This window comes from Balaenoptera musculus, chromosome 3, assembly GCF_009873245.2.
Source record: "Balaenoptera musculus isolate JJ_BM4_2016_0621 chromosome 3, mBalMus1.pri.v3, whole genome shotgun sequence".
NCBI classification, from domain to species: Eukaryota; Metazoa; Chordata; class Mammalia; order Artiodactyla; family Balaenopteridae; genus Balaenoptera; species Balaenoptera musculus.
The window spans coordinates 99,708,595-99,724,258 of NC_045787.1; the positions used below are offsets into that span (position 1 = coordinate 99,708,595).

Below are 15,664 nucleotides of genomic sequence, written 5' to 3' on the forward strand. Positions count from 1 at the left end.
TCTGCTTTACTCTTTCTCGTAGGTCTTGAATTCCCTAAATATTTATAAAGTCACTTTTCAAGTGTTAGACATTGCTACATGGCTAATAAGAAGGAAGGATAAAGAACTATTTCATTATTTTGATTAAGGTAGTATATTGACATAGGTCAGTATAGAAAAATAGAATAAAAATATTTTTCCTCAAACAATGTGCTTTTTGAAAGACTTGCCTCATCCCGGAAGTAACTCCACTTTCCATTTTGCTTGGTCTGCATTAATTGTGGATTTACTCATCGAGAATCTGTTATTTCTGCTCGGGCATGCAGAAATCACAAAACTGTTTCCTTCTGATTTTGATCTTGCCCTGTGCTTTTTCCACTGCAGATGTAACCCCCAAGTGTCTTTGTTAAAAGCAAGCTGATTCTAAAACATGCACACATTTCACCATGTTTTATTTCCCCAGTGGAGACCACACGACCAACTTAATTTGGTTCTGCTTTCATGCCACCCCAGTGTTACTTCAGAAATATTGAAAAAGGTCATTTAATTCCACTGCAATTTCTTGCAGCTCAACTTAACTGGGTCTTTTCCATTATTCTGTGAGTATTCTTCCCTAATTGAATCACTATTTTCCACAGTGCTTAATCCCAGTATTTTTCACTATTCTATTTCCTAGAATCAGAAACTCGTCATTCTCTAAAGATCACTTTACCTCATACTTACAAGACTAAATTCATTTTATATTAGCTTCACTAGTGCCTCGCTTCTCTACAATAATCTTTCTCTAACTCCACCTATTTTATTTTTCTTCCTTTTCCCCTTCCCATTTCCAGTTACACCCTTGACCCCATCTTCTCTTGCCTCCTCAGAGACCTTTTTCTATTGATTATCCCTTTTCTCTTATCTTAGTTCCCCAGCCAGGGATTGAACCCAGGCCCTTGGCAGTGGAGGCTCGGAGTCCTAACCACTGGACTGCCCGGGAATTCCCAGGCCTACAGTTTCTTATTCTCCATCCCAAACACTCGTATCCCCCAAAGAGCAAAAAAACAAATCTTTCTTAACTCTACTTATCTCTCAAATTTTCTTTCTGTAAACTTTGGGAAAGTGTATTCCTCTTCTTCTTGACCTAATCTTTAACTCCTAACAATTTAGTTTTTATTCTTATCACTCCTTTGAAACTAAACTATCCAAAGTCACTGGCTTACAACCTACTGGTAACCAGATCTACCTGCCTTCCTCAGACACCCATTACTCTCTGTAGCATTTGACAGAGTTGATGACACCAACTTTCTGGAACCAGAAGTGTTTCCAGAATTCTGAAGGGAGTCTTTTTTTCTCCATGCCCAAGTTTCTTTAACTTCAAACTTGAACCTTTATCTTTTTAGGCTGTAATTTCCCTTGCTCGATCTCCTTATTGTAGATATTCTCCTGGGAATTTTTCTCCATACACTCTCTATATATGCCTCTTCTAGAATTTTTATGGTTTTAAACCTCTTTTCTGTGCAAACAGTTCTGAATCCCACTAATCCTGAATTACAGGTCTCTGTTTCTTATTTTGCCTGGACTAATTTGTGTTTAAGTTCTACTAATACATCAAACTCAACAGGTCCAGAACAGAATCCCTTTATTCTCCTCCACCAACCTGTCTTTCCAGATTTCTCCCTTTCTGTAAGTGACATCACCATCTTCCCTGTTATTTAGAATAAAACATTGGTGTTCTTTTGGACCCATGATTTACTTACCCCCCAGAGCCATGAATGCTCAAGCTCTCATAGATACGCTGCCCTGCTACTCCTTTTATATACAGCCAAACAGACTTTCCTGCAGTGAAGTTATAGGTTATTTCCCTGTCTAACAGCTTCCTATCACTTACAAAACAAAAGCCAGATCTTAGCCTGGCATTCATGGTTGCTCACAGCATGGCCGCCGCCTACCTGTTTGATTCTAGTTCTCAGTGCTGCACTGAGCGTCAGGCAAGCTGAATTATTTGCTATTCTCTGTACTAACCTTCAGATTCCTGTCCATGGGGCTTTGCTCATGCTGTCTTTGCTCAGCCTCCAAAATCTTTCTCCATCCTTCCCAGCCCTTGTGGTCTAAATTTTACCCATTCTTCAAATGCTACCTCCTTAAAGCTTTCCCTGATCTTCACAACTGGAAGAAACATTTCCAACCTCTGAATTTAATTACATTTTAATAATATAGCCATATTATTTTCTTTGGCTTCATGTTTATATGAATTTTTTCCCTTCCTTTTACTTGTAATCTGTTTGTGTCTTTATGTTCATAAAGTGTGTTTCTTTTCTTTTTTTATATATAAATTTATTTATTTATTCTTGGCTGTGTTGTGTCTTCGTTTCTGTGCAAGGGCTTTCTCTAGTTGCGGCAAGCGGGGGTCACTCTTCATCGCGGTGCGCGGGCCTCTCACTGTCACGGCCTCTCTTGTTGCAGAGCACAGGATCCAGATGTGCAGGCTCAGTAGTTGTGGCTCACGGGCCTAGTTGCTCTGTGGCATGTGGGATCTTCCCAGACCAGGACTCGAACCCATGTCCCCTGCATTGGCAGGCAGATTCAACCACTGCACCACCAGGGAAGTCCCAATAAAGTGTGTTTCTTAAAAGCAACATATAATTGGGTCTTGCTTTTTTTTTTAATCTAGTCTGTCAATCCATGCCTTTTAATTGTGTTCTTTGGTCCGTTTATATTTACCCCAATTATAAATATACATAGAATAATGTCTACCACCTTGGTGTTTTAATCATACTTGTTCCTCCTCCTTTATTTTTCGTTTTTTAAATTTTTTTCAGTTTTATTTTCATTTTATTTTTTAAAATTGTATTGAAGTATAGTTGATTTATAATGTGTTAATGTCTGCTGTATAGCAAAGTGATTTAGTTATACATATACATATTATTTTTCATATCCTTTTCCACTATGGTTTATCAAAGGATACTGAAAATAGTGTGTTATACAGCAGGACCTTGTTGTTTATCCATCCTATATATAATAATTTGCATCTGCTAACCCCAAACTCCCAACCCTCCCCTCCTCTACCCCCTCTCCCCTTGACAAACACAAGTCTGTTCTGTATGTCTGTGAGTCTGTTTCTGTTTCATAGATAAGGTCATTTGTGTTGTATTTTAGATTCCACATATAAGTGATATCATATGGTATTTGTCTTTCTCTTTCTGACTTACTTTGCTTACTACGATAATCTCTAGGTCCATCCATGTTGCTGTAAATGGTATTATTTCATTCTTTTTTATGGCTGAGTAATATTCCATTGTTTATGTGTGTGTGTGTGTGCACACGCACGTGCGTGTATGTGTGTGTATATATATATATATATATATATACACCACATTTTCTTTATCCATTCTTCTGTCGATGAACATTAAGGTTGTTTCTGTGTCTTGGTTATTGAAAATAGTGCTGTTATGAACATAGGGGTGCATGTATCTTTTAAATTATAGAGTTTTTTTTCTGGATATATGACCAGGAGTGGGATTGCTGGATCATATGGCAACTCTATTTTTAGTTTTCTGAGGACCCTCCATACTGTTCTCCATAGTGACTGCACCAATGTACATTCCCACCAACAGGGTAGGAGGGTTCCTATTCTCCACACCCTCTTCAGCATTTGTTATTTGTAGACTTTTTAATGATGGCCATTTTGACCGGTGTAAGGTGTGGTACCTCATTGTGGGTTTTGTTTTTTAACATCTTTATTGGAGTATAATTGCTTTACAACGGTGTGTTAGTTTCTGCTGTATAACAAAGTGAGTCAGCTATACATATACATATATCCCCATATACACTCCCTCTTGAGTCTACCTCCCACCCTCCCTATCCCACCCCTCTAGGTGGCACAAAGCACTGAGCTGATCTCCCTATGCTATGTGGCTACTTCCCACTAGCTATCTATTTTACATTTGGTAGTGTATATATGTCCATGCCACTCTCTCACTTCGTTGCAGATTACCCTTCCCCTTCCCCGTGTCCTCAAGTCCATTCTCTACATCTGCGTCTTTATTCCTGTCCTGCCCCCTAGGTTCTTCAGAAGCTTTTGTTTTCTTTTTCTTTTTTTTAGATTCCATATATATGTGTTAGCATATGGTATTTGTTTTTCTCTTTCTGATTTACTTCACTCTGTATGACAGACACTAGGTCCATCCACTTCACTACAAATAACTCAATTTTGTTTCTTTTTATGGCTGAGTAATAGTCCATTGTATATATGTGCCACATCTTTTTTATCCATTCATCTGTCAATGGACACCTAGGTTGCTTCCATGTCCTGGCTATTGTAAATAGAGCTGCAATGAACATTGTTGTACATGACGCTTTTTGAATTATGGTTTTTTCAGGGAATATGCCCACTAGTGGGATTGCTGGGTCATATGGTAGTTCTATTTTTCGTTTTTTAAGGAACCTCCATACTGTTCTCCATAGTGGCTGCACCAATTTACATTCCCACCAACACTGTAGGAGGGTTCCCTTTTCTCCACACCCTCTCCAGCATTTATTATTTGTAGATTTTTTGATGATGGCCATTCTGACTGGTGTGCAGTGATACCGCATTGTACTTTTGATTTGCATTTCTCTAATGATTAGTGATGTTGAGCATCCTTTCATGTGTTTGTTGGCAATCTGTATATCTTCTTTGGAGAAATATCTATTTAGGTCTTCTGCCCATTTTGGGATTGGGTTGTTTGTTTCTTTGGTATTGAGCTGCATGTGCTGCTTGTATATTTTGGAGATTAGTTCTTTGTCAGTTGCTTCATTAGCAAATATTTTCTCCCATTCTAAGGGTTGTTTTTTTGTCTTGCTTATGGTTTCCTTTGTTGTTGCAAAGCTTTTAAGTTTCATTAGGTCCCATTTATTTACTTTTATTTTTATTTCCATTTCTCTAGGAGGTGGGTCAAAGTGGATCTTGCTGTGATTTATGCTATAGAGTGTTCTGCCTATGCTTTCCTCTAAGAGTTTTATAGTATCTGGCCTTACATTTAGGTCTTTAATCCATTGTAAGTTTATTTTTGTGTATGGTGTTAGGGAGTGTTCTAATTTCATTCTCTTACACGTAGCTGTCCAGTTTTCCCAGCACCACTTATTGAAGAGACTGTCTTTTCTCCATTGTATATTCTTGCCTTTATCAAAGATAAGGTGACATATGTGCATGGTAGATCTCTGGGCTTTATATCCTGTTCCATTGATTGATATTTCTGTTTTGGTGCCAGTAGTATACTGTCGTGATTACTGTAGCTTTGAAGTATAGTCTGAGGTCAGGGTGCCTGGTTCCTCCAGCTCAGTTTTTCTTTCTCAAGATTGCATGGCTATTCAGGGTCTTTTGTGTTTCCATACAAATTGTGAAATTTTTTCTTCTAGTTCTGTGAAAAATGTCATTGGTAGTTTGATAGGGATTGCCTTGAATCTGTAGATTGCTTTGGGAAGAATAGTCATTTTCACAATGTTGATTCTTCCAATCCAAGAACATGGTATATCTCTCTATCTGTTCGCATCATCTGTAATTTCTTTCATCAGTGTCTTACAGTTTTCTGCATACAGGTCTTTTTTCTCCTTAGGTAGGTTTATTCCTAGGTATTTTATTCTTTTTGTTGCAATGGTAAATGGGAGTGTTTCCTTAATTTCTCTTTCAAATAGTGTATAGGAATCTCTTACGGAAAGAGATTTCTGTGCATTAATTCTGTATCCTATTACTTTACCAAATTCACTGATTAGCTCTAGTAGTTTTCTGGTAGCATCTTCAGGATTCTCTCTGTATAGTATCATGTCATCTGCAAACAATGACAGCTTTACTTCTTTTCCGATTTGGATTCCTTTTATTTCTTTTTCTTCTATGATTGCTGTGGCTAAAACTTCCAAAACTATGTTGAATAATACTGGTGAGGGTAGGTAACCTTGTCTTATTCCTGATCTTAGGGAAAATGGTTTCAGTTTTTCACCATTGAGAACGATGTTGGCTGTGGGTTTGTCATATATGGCCTTTATTATGTTGAGGTAAGTTCCCTCTATGCCTACTTTCTGGAGAGTTTTTATCATAAATGGGTGTTGAATTTTGTTGAACACTTTTTCTGCATCTATTGCGATGATCTTACGGTTTTTATTCTTCTGTTTGTTAATATGGTGTATCACACTGATTGATTTGCATATATTGAAGAATCCTTGCATTCCTGGGATAAACGCCACTTGATCATAGTGTATGATCCTTTTAATGTCTGTTGGATTCTGTTTGCTAGTATTTTTTTGAGGATTTTTGCATCTATGCTCATCAGAGATATTGGCCTATAGTTTTCTTTTTTTGTGACATCTTTTTCTGATTTGGTATCAGGGTGATGCTGGCCTCAGAGAATGAGTTTGGGAGTGTTCCTCCAAACTTTTGGAAGAGTTTGAGAAAGATTGGTGTTAGCTCTTCTCTAAATGTTTGATAGAAGTTGCCTGTGAAGCCATCTGGTCCTGGGCTTTTGTTTGTTGGAAGATTTTTAACCACAGTTTCAATTTCAGTGCTTGTGATTGGTCTGTTTATATTTTCTATTTCTTTTGGGTTCAGTCTCGGAAGGTTGTGCTTTTCTAAGAGTTTGTCCATTTCTTCCAGGTTTACCATTTTATTGGCATACAGTTGCTTGTAGTAATCTCTCATGAGCCTTTGTATTTCTGCACTATCAGTTGTTGCTTCTCCTTTTTCATTTCTAATTCTATTGATTTGAGTCTTTTCCCTTTTTTTCTCGGTGAGCCTGGCTAATGGTTTATAAATTTTGTTTATTTTCTCAAAGAACCACCTTTAATTTTATTGATCTTTGCTATCGTTTCCTTCATTTCTTTTTCATTTATTTCTGATCTGATCTTTATGATTTCTTTCCTTCTGCTAACTTTGGGGTTTTTTTGTTTTTCTTTCTCTAATTGCTTTAGGTGTAAGGTTAGGTTGTTTATTTGAGATGTTTCTTGTTTCTTGAGGTGGGATTGTATTGCTATAAACTTTCCTCTTAGAACTGCTTTTGCTGCATCCCATCCCAGCTTTTGGGCCTTTGTGATTTCATTGTCATTTGTTTGTAGGTATTTTTTGATTTCCTCTTTGATTTTTTCAGTGATCTCTTGTTATTTAGTAGTGTATTAGTTAGCCTCCGTGTGTTTGTATTTTTTACAGTTTTTTTCTTGTAATTGATATCTAGTCTCATAGCACTGTGGTCGGAAAAGATACTTGATACGATTTCAGTGTTCTTAAATTTACCAAGGCTTGATTTGTGACCCAAGATATGATCTATCCTGGAGAATGTTCCATGAGCACTTGAGAAGAAAGTGTATTCTGTTGTTTTTGGATGGAATGCCCTATAAATATCAATTAATCCTATCTTGTTAATATATCATTTAAAGCTTTGTTTCCTTATTTATTTTCATTTTGGATGATCTGTCCATTGGTGAAAGTGGAGTGTTAAAGTCCCCTACTATGATTGTGTTACTGTCGATTTCCCCTTTTATGGCTGTTAGCATTTGCCTTATGTATGGAGGTGTTCCTATGTTGGGTGCATAAATATTTACAATTGTTATATCTTCTTCTTGGATTGATCCCTGGATCATCATGTAGTGGCCTTCTTTGTCTCTTGTAATAGTCTTTATTTTAAAGTCTCTTTTGTCTGATATGAGAATTGCTACTTCAGCTTTCTTTTGATTTCCATTTGCATGGAATATCTTTTTCCATCCCCTCACTTTCAGTCTGTATGTGTCCCTAAGTCTGAAGTGGGTCTCTTGTAGACAGCATATATACTGGCCTTGTTTTTGTATCCATTCAGCCAGTCTATGTCTTTTGGTTGGAGCATTTAATCCATTTGCACTTAAGGTAATTATCAAAATGTATGTTCCTATTACCATTTTCTTAATGGTTTTGGGTTTGTTTTTGTAGGTCTTTTCCGTCTCTTGTGTTTCCTAACTAGAGAAGATCCTTTAGCATTTGGTGTAAAGCTGGTTTGGTGGTGCTGAATTCTCTTAGCTTTTGCTTGTCTGTAAAGATTTTAATTTCTCCGTCAAACCTGAATGAGATCCTTGCTTGGTAGAGTAACCTTGGTTGTAGCTTTTTCCATTTCATCACTTTAAATATGTCTTGCCACTCCCTTCTGGCTTGCAGACTTTCTGCTGAAAGATCAGCTGTTAACCTTATTAGGATTCCCTTGTGTGTTATTTGTTGTTTTTCCCTTGCTGCTTTTAATATTTTTTCTTTATATTTAATTTTTGATAGCTTGATTAATATGTGCCTTGGCATGTTTCTCCTTGGATTTATCCTGGTTGGGACTCTCTGTGATTCCTGGACTTGGTTGACTATTTCCTTTCCCATATTAGGGAAGTTTTCAACTATAGTCTCTTCAAATATTTTCTCAGTCCCTTTCTTTTTCTCTCCTTCTTCTGGGACCCCTATAATTCGAATGTTGGTGTGTTTAATGTTGTCCCAGAGATCACTGAGACTGTCCTCAATTCTTTTCATTCTTTTTTCTTTATTCTGCTCTGTGGTAGTTATTTCCACTATTTTATCTTCTAGGTCACTTATCCATTCTTCTGCCTCAGTTATTCTGCTACTGATTCCTTCTAGAGAATTTTAAATTTCATTTATTGTGTTGTTTATCATTGTTTGTTTGCTCTTTAGTTCTTCTAGGTCCTTGTTAAACGTTTCTTGTATTTTCTCCATTCTATTTCCAAGATTTTGGCTCCTCCTTACTATCATTACTCTGAATTCTTCATTTGTTACAAATGAATTCTTCATTTGTTTGGTCTGGTGGGTTTTTACCTTGCTCCTTCATCTGCTCTGTGTTTCTCTGTCTTCTCTTTTTGCTTAGCTTACTGTGTTCGGGGTCTCCTTTTCACATGCTGAGGTTCATAGTTCCTGTTGTTTTTGTGTCTGCTCCCAGGGGGTAAGGTTGGTTCAGTGGGTTTTGTAGGCTTCCTGGTGGAGGGGACTGGTGCATGTGTTCTGGTGGATGAGGCTGGATCTTGTCTTTCTGGTGGGCAAGACCACATCCAGTGGTGTGTTTTAGGCTGTCTGTGACCTTATTATGATTTTAGGCAGCCTCTCTGCTAATGGGTTGTGTTGTGTTCCTGTCTTGCTAGTTGTTTGGCATGGGGTGTCCAGCACTGGAGCTTGTTGATTGTTGAGTGGAGCTGGGTCTTAGCGTTGAGATGGAGATCTGTGGGAGAGCTCTTGCTGATTGACATTACAAGGGGCTGGGAGGTCTCTGGTGGACCAATGTCCTGAACTTGGCTTCGCCACCTCAGAGGCTCAGGCCTGACACCTGGCTGGAGTACCAAGACCCTGTCAGCCACACAGCCAGGTACGTGGGGAGCTTCTTTCCTTTCGGGAAGTCTGATTTCTTCTGCCAGCGTTCAGTAAGTGTTCTGTAGGAGTTGTTCCACATGTAGATGTATTTTTGATGTATTTGTGGGGAGGAAGGTCATCTCCACATCATATTCCTCCACCATCTTGAAGGTCCTCTCCCTGCCTTTTCTTTTAATCCTCTGTTCCTCTTTTCCTATCTTTCTTGGGGGGATGGTTAACTCATCAATCTTTTAAAAAATATTCTCTCTTCTCATTGACTTTTTAGTTATTCCTCTTGACATGACTTTGTACTTTAGTGGTTATTATAGAGGCTAAAACATGCATCTTTAGCACATCACATTCTATGTTTAAAAAATTACTTCAAGAAAAATCTAAGAATTCTATGACAATCTATTTCCAGTTTTTAGTCCCTACAATTTGTGCTCTTGTTTACTATAACTTTACACATTAGAGAACATAAACTCCATTTTTTTTTGTTATTATTTTTCTTTAAAGAGCCCATGGTCTAAAATGATTTTGTCATATATATGTATAAAAATTAGAAACATTTTTTAAAATAGTGTTTTAATTTATTGACCTATTTGCATTTTATAGTGTTTTTCCATTCCTTCTTGCAGAACCAGATTTCTAGCTGATATTTTCCTTCAGCATTTATAATGTCTTTTAACATTTCTTGTAAATCAACTCTGCTGAGGAAATTCTTTCACCTTTTGTCTAGATAAAGACATCTTTAGGACTTCCCTGGTGGTCCAGTGGTTAAGACTCTGTGCTTCAACTGCAGGGGGCATGGGTTGGATTCCTGGTCAGGGAAGTTCTGCGTGCCACATGGTGCAGCCAAAAAAAAAAAAAAGATGTCTTTATTTCACCTTCATTTTTGAAAGATATTCTTACTGACTATGGAATTTTGAAATGACTTGATAGTTTTTTCCTTTAAGCATTTTTAAAATGTCATTCTCTTGTTTCCTGTTCTTCATTTCTTTTTTTTTCTGATGAGAAGTCACCTGAAATTCTTATCGTTTCCTTATTCCGTTGTATGTATTGTTTCTGTTTGAGAGCTTGCAAGCTTATCTTTGGTTTTTAGCAGTTTTACTAGTATATATCTAGTTCTGTTTTCTTGTTTATCTTGCTCAGATTTCTCTGAGCTTCTCAGATATGTCATTTTTAGTTATGTTCAATGCATTATAGGCTTTAAATTCCTCTATGGTAAACTGCCCCAGCTTTGTACTTAGTGTAAGGCCTGGAGCCAAAGGTCTCCTCCTAGTTCTTCTACTACACCTTTAGACTCCTGTGGACTCTACATGCCTGTAACAGAGGGGGGTTCCCTCTTAGTGCTCCCAAGCCTCCCCAGAAGTATACTGCTCTTATCTGGGACTAACACATGGCTTAATTCTCCAGCTTTACCATTACATTTAGGCAGGCCCTATGTTCCTGAATTGGTGAGAGTTTCTTTCAATGCTCCTGACTCTCTCCAGTGTTGGACTGTCACCCTCTGTTACTAGGTGCAAGACCCAGTGGGTGGGAAAGTTTCTATAGACAGGACCTGTATGCTGCACCTCTGAAGGGTTCACACTCAGCTGTCCTGCCCTTATCTCCGTGGCCGACAAATGTTGTTTCTAATTCATGTAAAGTTGAAGTGTGGGAGTTGTTCTCTTGTTTCTGCTGATCTACCCTCAAACTGAGGCAGTCCTTTCAGTTCATTAGTTTACCTGGCAACTTTGAGTATCCAATAGGCTCAAAAATTATGTTTCTGCAGGCTATCTGATTTGTTCTAATTGTTTAGGTGGGAGAAGTGTTTCTTGTAATGTTCTATATCCTAGACAGAAGGGTTATATCCTTAACTCTTCCTTAGATTTGGTTCTCCCCGAAACAAACGTTAAGAAAAGGATTTTAGTTCAAGTAGTCTGAGGGGAGGTGATCCCAGGAACCCCAGTAAAAGTAGTGGGAGGAGAGACGGAAAAGAAGGAAGTCTATATAGTGTGTTAATGAGTAACTGTGATACAGTCTCACTGGGGGCTTCTGGAGGACTGTATGGAAACAGCCTAAGTGAGCAAGCTGGGTCTTTATCCACCAACTCCTATGTGTAATTGATTAGTTGTCCTGCCTATAAGTGGAGTCTACGGCAGATCAAAAAATGCAGAGACTCGCAGGTGCAGCAGAAATTTTATACATGAAGGAATGTGAGAGGGCACAACAGTGTCTGTTAAAAACTCTCTCTGTGCCAGTTAGGACATTTATTACTTTATTTCTCAGGCATATTGATGTACTGAGAGGATGATTCATACCTGATTTATCTTTATATTCTCCCAGCATGGAGAAGAGTCAGAAGACAATCAATCACTATTTATTCAATGAGAAAATACCTTTTATAAAGTATCAATATGTAAAATTCTGGTTAGCTCTTCTTCATTTCCTGTCCTCCTCCCAACCAACATCCTTACCCCCCACCTCAATCACTCAGGTAGTATAGTTTATTCTCTTAACCTGCCAAAAAGGTTAAACTCACCAGAATGGTTAGACTTTTTAAAAAAATTTATTGATTTTTCTAGCTAATTTAAATGTATTATAATTTAAAAGTATAGTTTCCAAACCTGAACTTTATCTAACAGATATTTTGTATTACTTGCAGCCAACAATGATAAGGCATCCACCAACAGTTGTTTGCTACATTTGTGGTCGTGAATATGGAACAAAATCAATTTTCATCCATGAGCCACAATGTCTGAAAAAATGGCATAATGAAAACAACTTGTTGCCTAAAGAGCTAAGGAGACCAGAACCGAAAAAGCCAGAAGTCAGGACCATTACTGGTAAGTTTTTGGAAAAAAAAGACTTGAGTGTATAAGGGAAGACTTTTCTCTCTAAACTTAAAAGAGTAGAGGTATTCTTTTATTACTTGTTCAAGTAACTGAAATCAGCAACATTTACTGTCTAGGCTACAGCCAAATAGAAAAAACAGTTCCAGAATACCCGACCAAAGTGTTGTCTTCAGATGCTGAGACATAAAGATACTATATCCTGGCAAACCGTACAAGGAGAGGGACTCACTGGTATTTGCTATATTTCCCAAAAGTTACTTTGATATATTATCAAACACAAATCTTTAAAATTTTGTAGCTTAAAAAACCTTTGGGGACATCTGGAAACATGTTTTCAAATATGAATGTGTTTTAGTGTTCAAAGAGCGGGGGGACCAAAGTGAAATGCTTATAGGGTCTGCTAGTCAGGATACACAATTGAATAAATTTGTCCATGTGTGGAAAAAGGGAAGGTGGGGACTAGGAGTGGGAGAGCACTGCCTTTCTAAAGGAGACAGCTGCTACCCAGTTCCAGCTGGTGTTACACTTAAGAAATATAGCCTTAAATTTACTGTGATGTATCTTTCAATAATACAAAAGAAACTGGAAATCTAGACTTCTATATGAAATGTCCAGATTTTAAAAATTTTGCAATGAATACTTTGTAAAACACGGCACAGGCTACATGACACTGGAACTTCATAAATTGCCATGTGTGGTCGCATTACAGAGCCTTATGCTTACTCATTTAGGGTGAGAAAGAAGTAGTTCAGAAACTGTGTTTGCCATACAAGCTCAGGCTTGCTCATCATCTGCCATTGTCATTTTCTCAGCTGATCTCCTGATTCCCCTCAAAGGAAAACTATTCTTGGTTTTAAGAGAATCATTCAATTAATTGATTTTCTTTATGTAACCATAGATTTACATGTCCGGAAGGTACCTTGGAGGTCATTTAGTATCAGTTAGCCCAAAGCACTCTTGTTAGAGATGTGACCCAAAGAGACTTTTTTTAACAACCCACAGAGTGGAATCTAGATTGTCATGATAAAGTTCTAAAGGCTGCCAGAACCCAACTATTTACAGTCCTTGCATAAAGGAAGACTCTGCATGAAGGTGGGAAAAGAGCTCAAGATGAAAATATCCATCTACTGAAATTAGAGCATTTGCTCACAAAGAAATTGTTTACCTCTTTGAGACTGTCTTCCCATCATTTCTCATTTGGTGTCAAAAATCTATTTCCTTCACTTCTGATCTTTATCACTTTCTCTGCTTGAGTATGCTTATCACAATTCTAGAAGAGGTGAGAGAAATGGCTGGTTTGGAAGCCCTGGAGTGTTGGCCATTCTGTTATTGGCTGCAGATGGAAAAGGCAGGTCCTATAATTGCACTTTCTGCAATTTTTCTCTTGGCTCCGTGCTTTTGTTATTTCCGAAGGTGCCCTTCCTCTCTAGGCAAAGAGAATTCCCATGAACGTTTCCATCCCATGGACTTACTGTAGTCATAGGATTCAAATAGCTCTTCCTCCAGGTCCAAAGTACAAGCCTTAAAACTTTTAGAAATGTGATGAATCATCTTCAGCTGAGAATCAGTGAATACTCTGGATTTTTTGAGTCCATATTAAAACTCATATGAGTAAGGAGAAAGTCAGTGCCATTCTTTTTTTAACTGTTTTTAAAGCACTCAAAATATACATTCATATCCTGCATAGAAAGTGACACTTCCTTTATCCAAGGGAGAAATACTAGGTTGTCCCGTTGTGCTGGAGTTTAATTTCCCACGGAGAAAAAAAAAAAGAAAAAGAACATGAGTAAGCTTGTTAAAGAATCTAAGGTTTGCTATGTTTGTGTGAGCCACTAGATAGAAGTCATATGAGAATTGCCTGGGCTTTAATGAAGAAATATATGCTGTGAAAATAATTTTTTAAAAACTATGTGATATATTTTTGCATGTCTGGATACATTTTGGGGGACCTATTTTGGGCAATTCTAAGACATAGTCAATTTAATGTACTAAAGCCATTCTATTTAAATAAGGTTTATTAAAGTTAAATCCCACACTGTTTCTCTAAAATAAACCCATATGCCTTTTTTCCTATGCTCTGCCAATGGAGATTATATATCTCTCAGCTGCCTTTGTTGTTTTCTTAAGGACACTTTTTTTCGTCAGATGAACTATTCTGTTTGCATTCTTCACTTTAATTACTTAAAGAATCTCTGAGTTTACAGCCACAAAGAGATGATAAATTTTTAGGATATAATTCACCTTAAATTCACTCTCAGCTGTCAGATGTCCTCTAAAAACATTCCACTGAAGGATTACAGAAGAAGAAAATACAAATAAATGTTCTTTTCCTTTTGTAAGTTTATATTTAGAGTCAACTGAAAGAAAGCCAAAAGTTATATTTGCAAGATAATAACGTGTAAGCAAAGATGTTAATAATTAGTGAAGAATGCATATCACAATGTCTTCCCCTTTTTAAAATCTGAGGACTGAAAAACCTCTAGTTCAGAGCTAACGGTTTTCAACCCTTAAAAGACTGAGCAGCACTTTTTTTTTTTTTTTTTTTTTGGCAAAAGTAATACGATTTGTTTAAAAGCCTCAGTCAACAGGTATTTCCTGAAAATACTTTCCATAAAAAGTAGAGCATGGTTCTCCAGAATGAAAACTGATCCATTTTCCCATTTTCTTTTTCTTTTATTTTTTGTTCTTCTTTTTTTTTTTTTTCCTCTGTTTTTCTTTAACTTTTCAGCCAAGGGTTTCTATGATCTTGATGCCTTAAACGAAGCTGCTTGGAAAAGTGCCCAGAGCCAGTTGGTTCCCTGCAATATTTGTGGGCGTACCTTCCTGCCAGACAGACTGATTGTTCACCAACGATCCTGTAAACCAAAAGTCGCCAAGTAAAGCCCTTTCTCCCTACGAAATAGTTACAGGAATGAAATCCTTTGGAAAGAGCTGGGATATGATGGGGAGGAGGAAAAGGAGGGGAGGAGAGGAAACAAGGAAAAGTGGAATTGACCAAAGGCACGAGACGCCCAGCTCAGTGCTTCGGTGGCCTGGTGTGACCACTGTGTCACTGCTTTTAGCATGCAACTGCATGCGTGTGCCTTGGCACGCCGGGGCCTCGCATGTCACACGGTTGTCAGGCAGAATTACACGTGGCCGCGCCTCATCACAGCTGGCATTTTTATCTCCAGGAAATTTCAGAGCCAGTTGTTGCTGTTTTTCTTCTGGTCTGATTTCCTGAACAAGATTGTGAACCTCACACTTAGGACTGTTATTCAGTGAACAGAGGCTTTGGGTGGTGACTTTAGGCAACTCTTTAGTTCCCGAGAAAAACTGGATTCCCTCCCATCCCTGTGCTTTCTGAAATAATGTGCCACTCCCTGCTATTTCTGATCCAGGGAAATGTTTTTAATTGAGTTAGTGACCAGGAATCTTCTTTTCTCTATAAAATTGTTCAACAGGAGACACATACAAAAAAAGAGCTAAGGACTTAAAGTACTAGAAACACACAGAACTCATACTCCCTTACTAATAGTGAAAAATGCTACAAGGA

General features: G+C 37.7%; 1 protein-coding gene across 1 annotated transcript in view; it reads left to right on the forward strand.

The window, feature by feature from the left end:
• The window catches only part of LOC118893002 (zinc finger protein 474-like), a 65,312-nt gene extending 49,940 nt beyond the window's left edge, over positions 1 to 15,372 (forward strand). Inside the window, exons 3-4 of the mRNA XM_036848120.1 lie at positions 11,940 to 12,120; positions 14,858 to 15,372. Of these exons, the coding sequence (XP_036704015.1) occupies positions 11,940 to 12,120; positions 14,858 to 15,009 (333 nt within the window). The 3' untranslated portion in view covers positions 15,010 to 15,372. The remainder of the gene's footprint in view (positions 1 to 11,939; positions 12,121 to 14,857) is intronic.
• Positions 15,373 to 15,664: the final 292 nt, after the last annotated feature.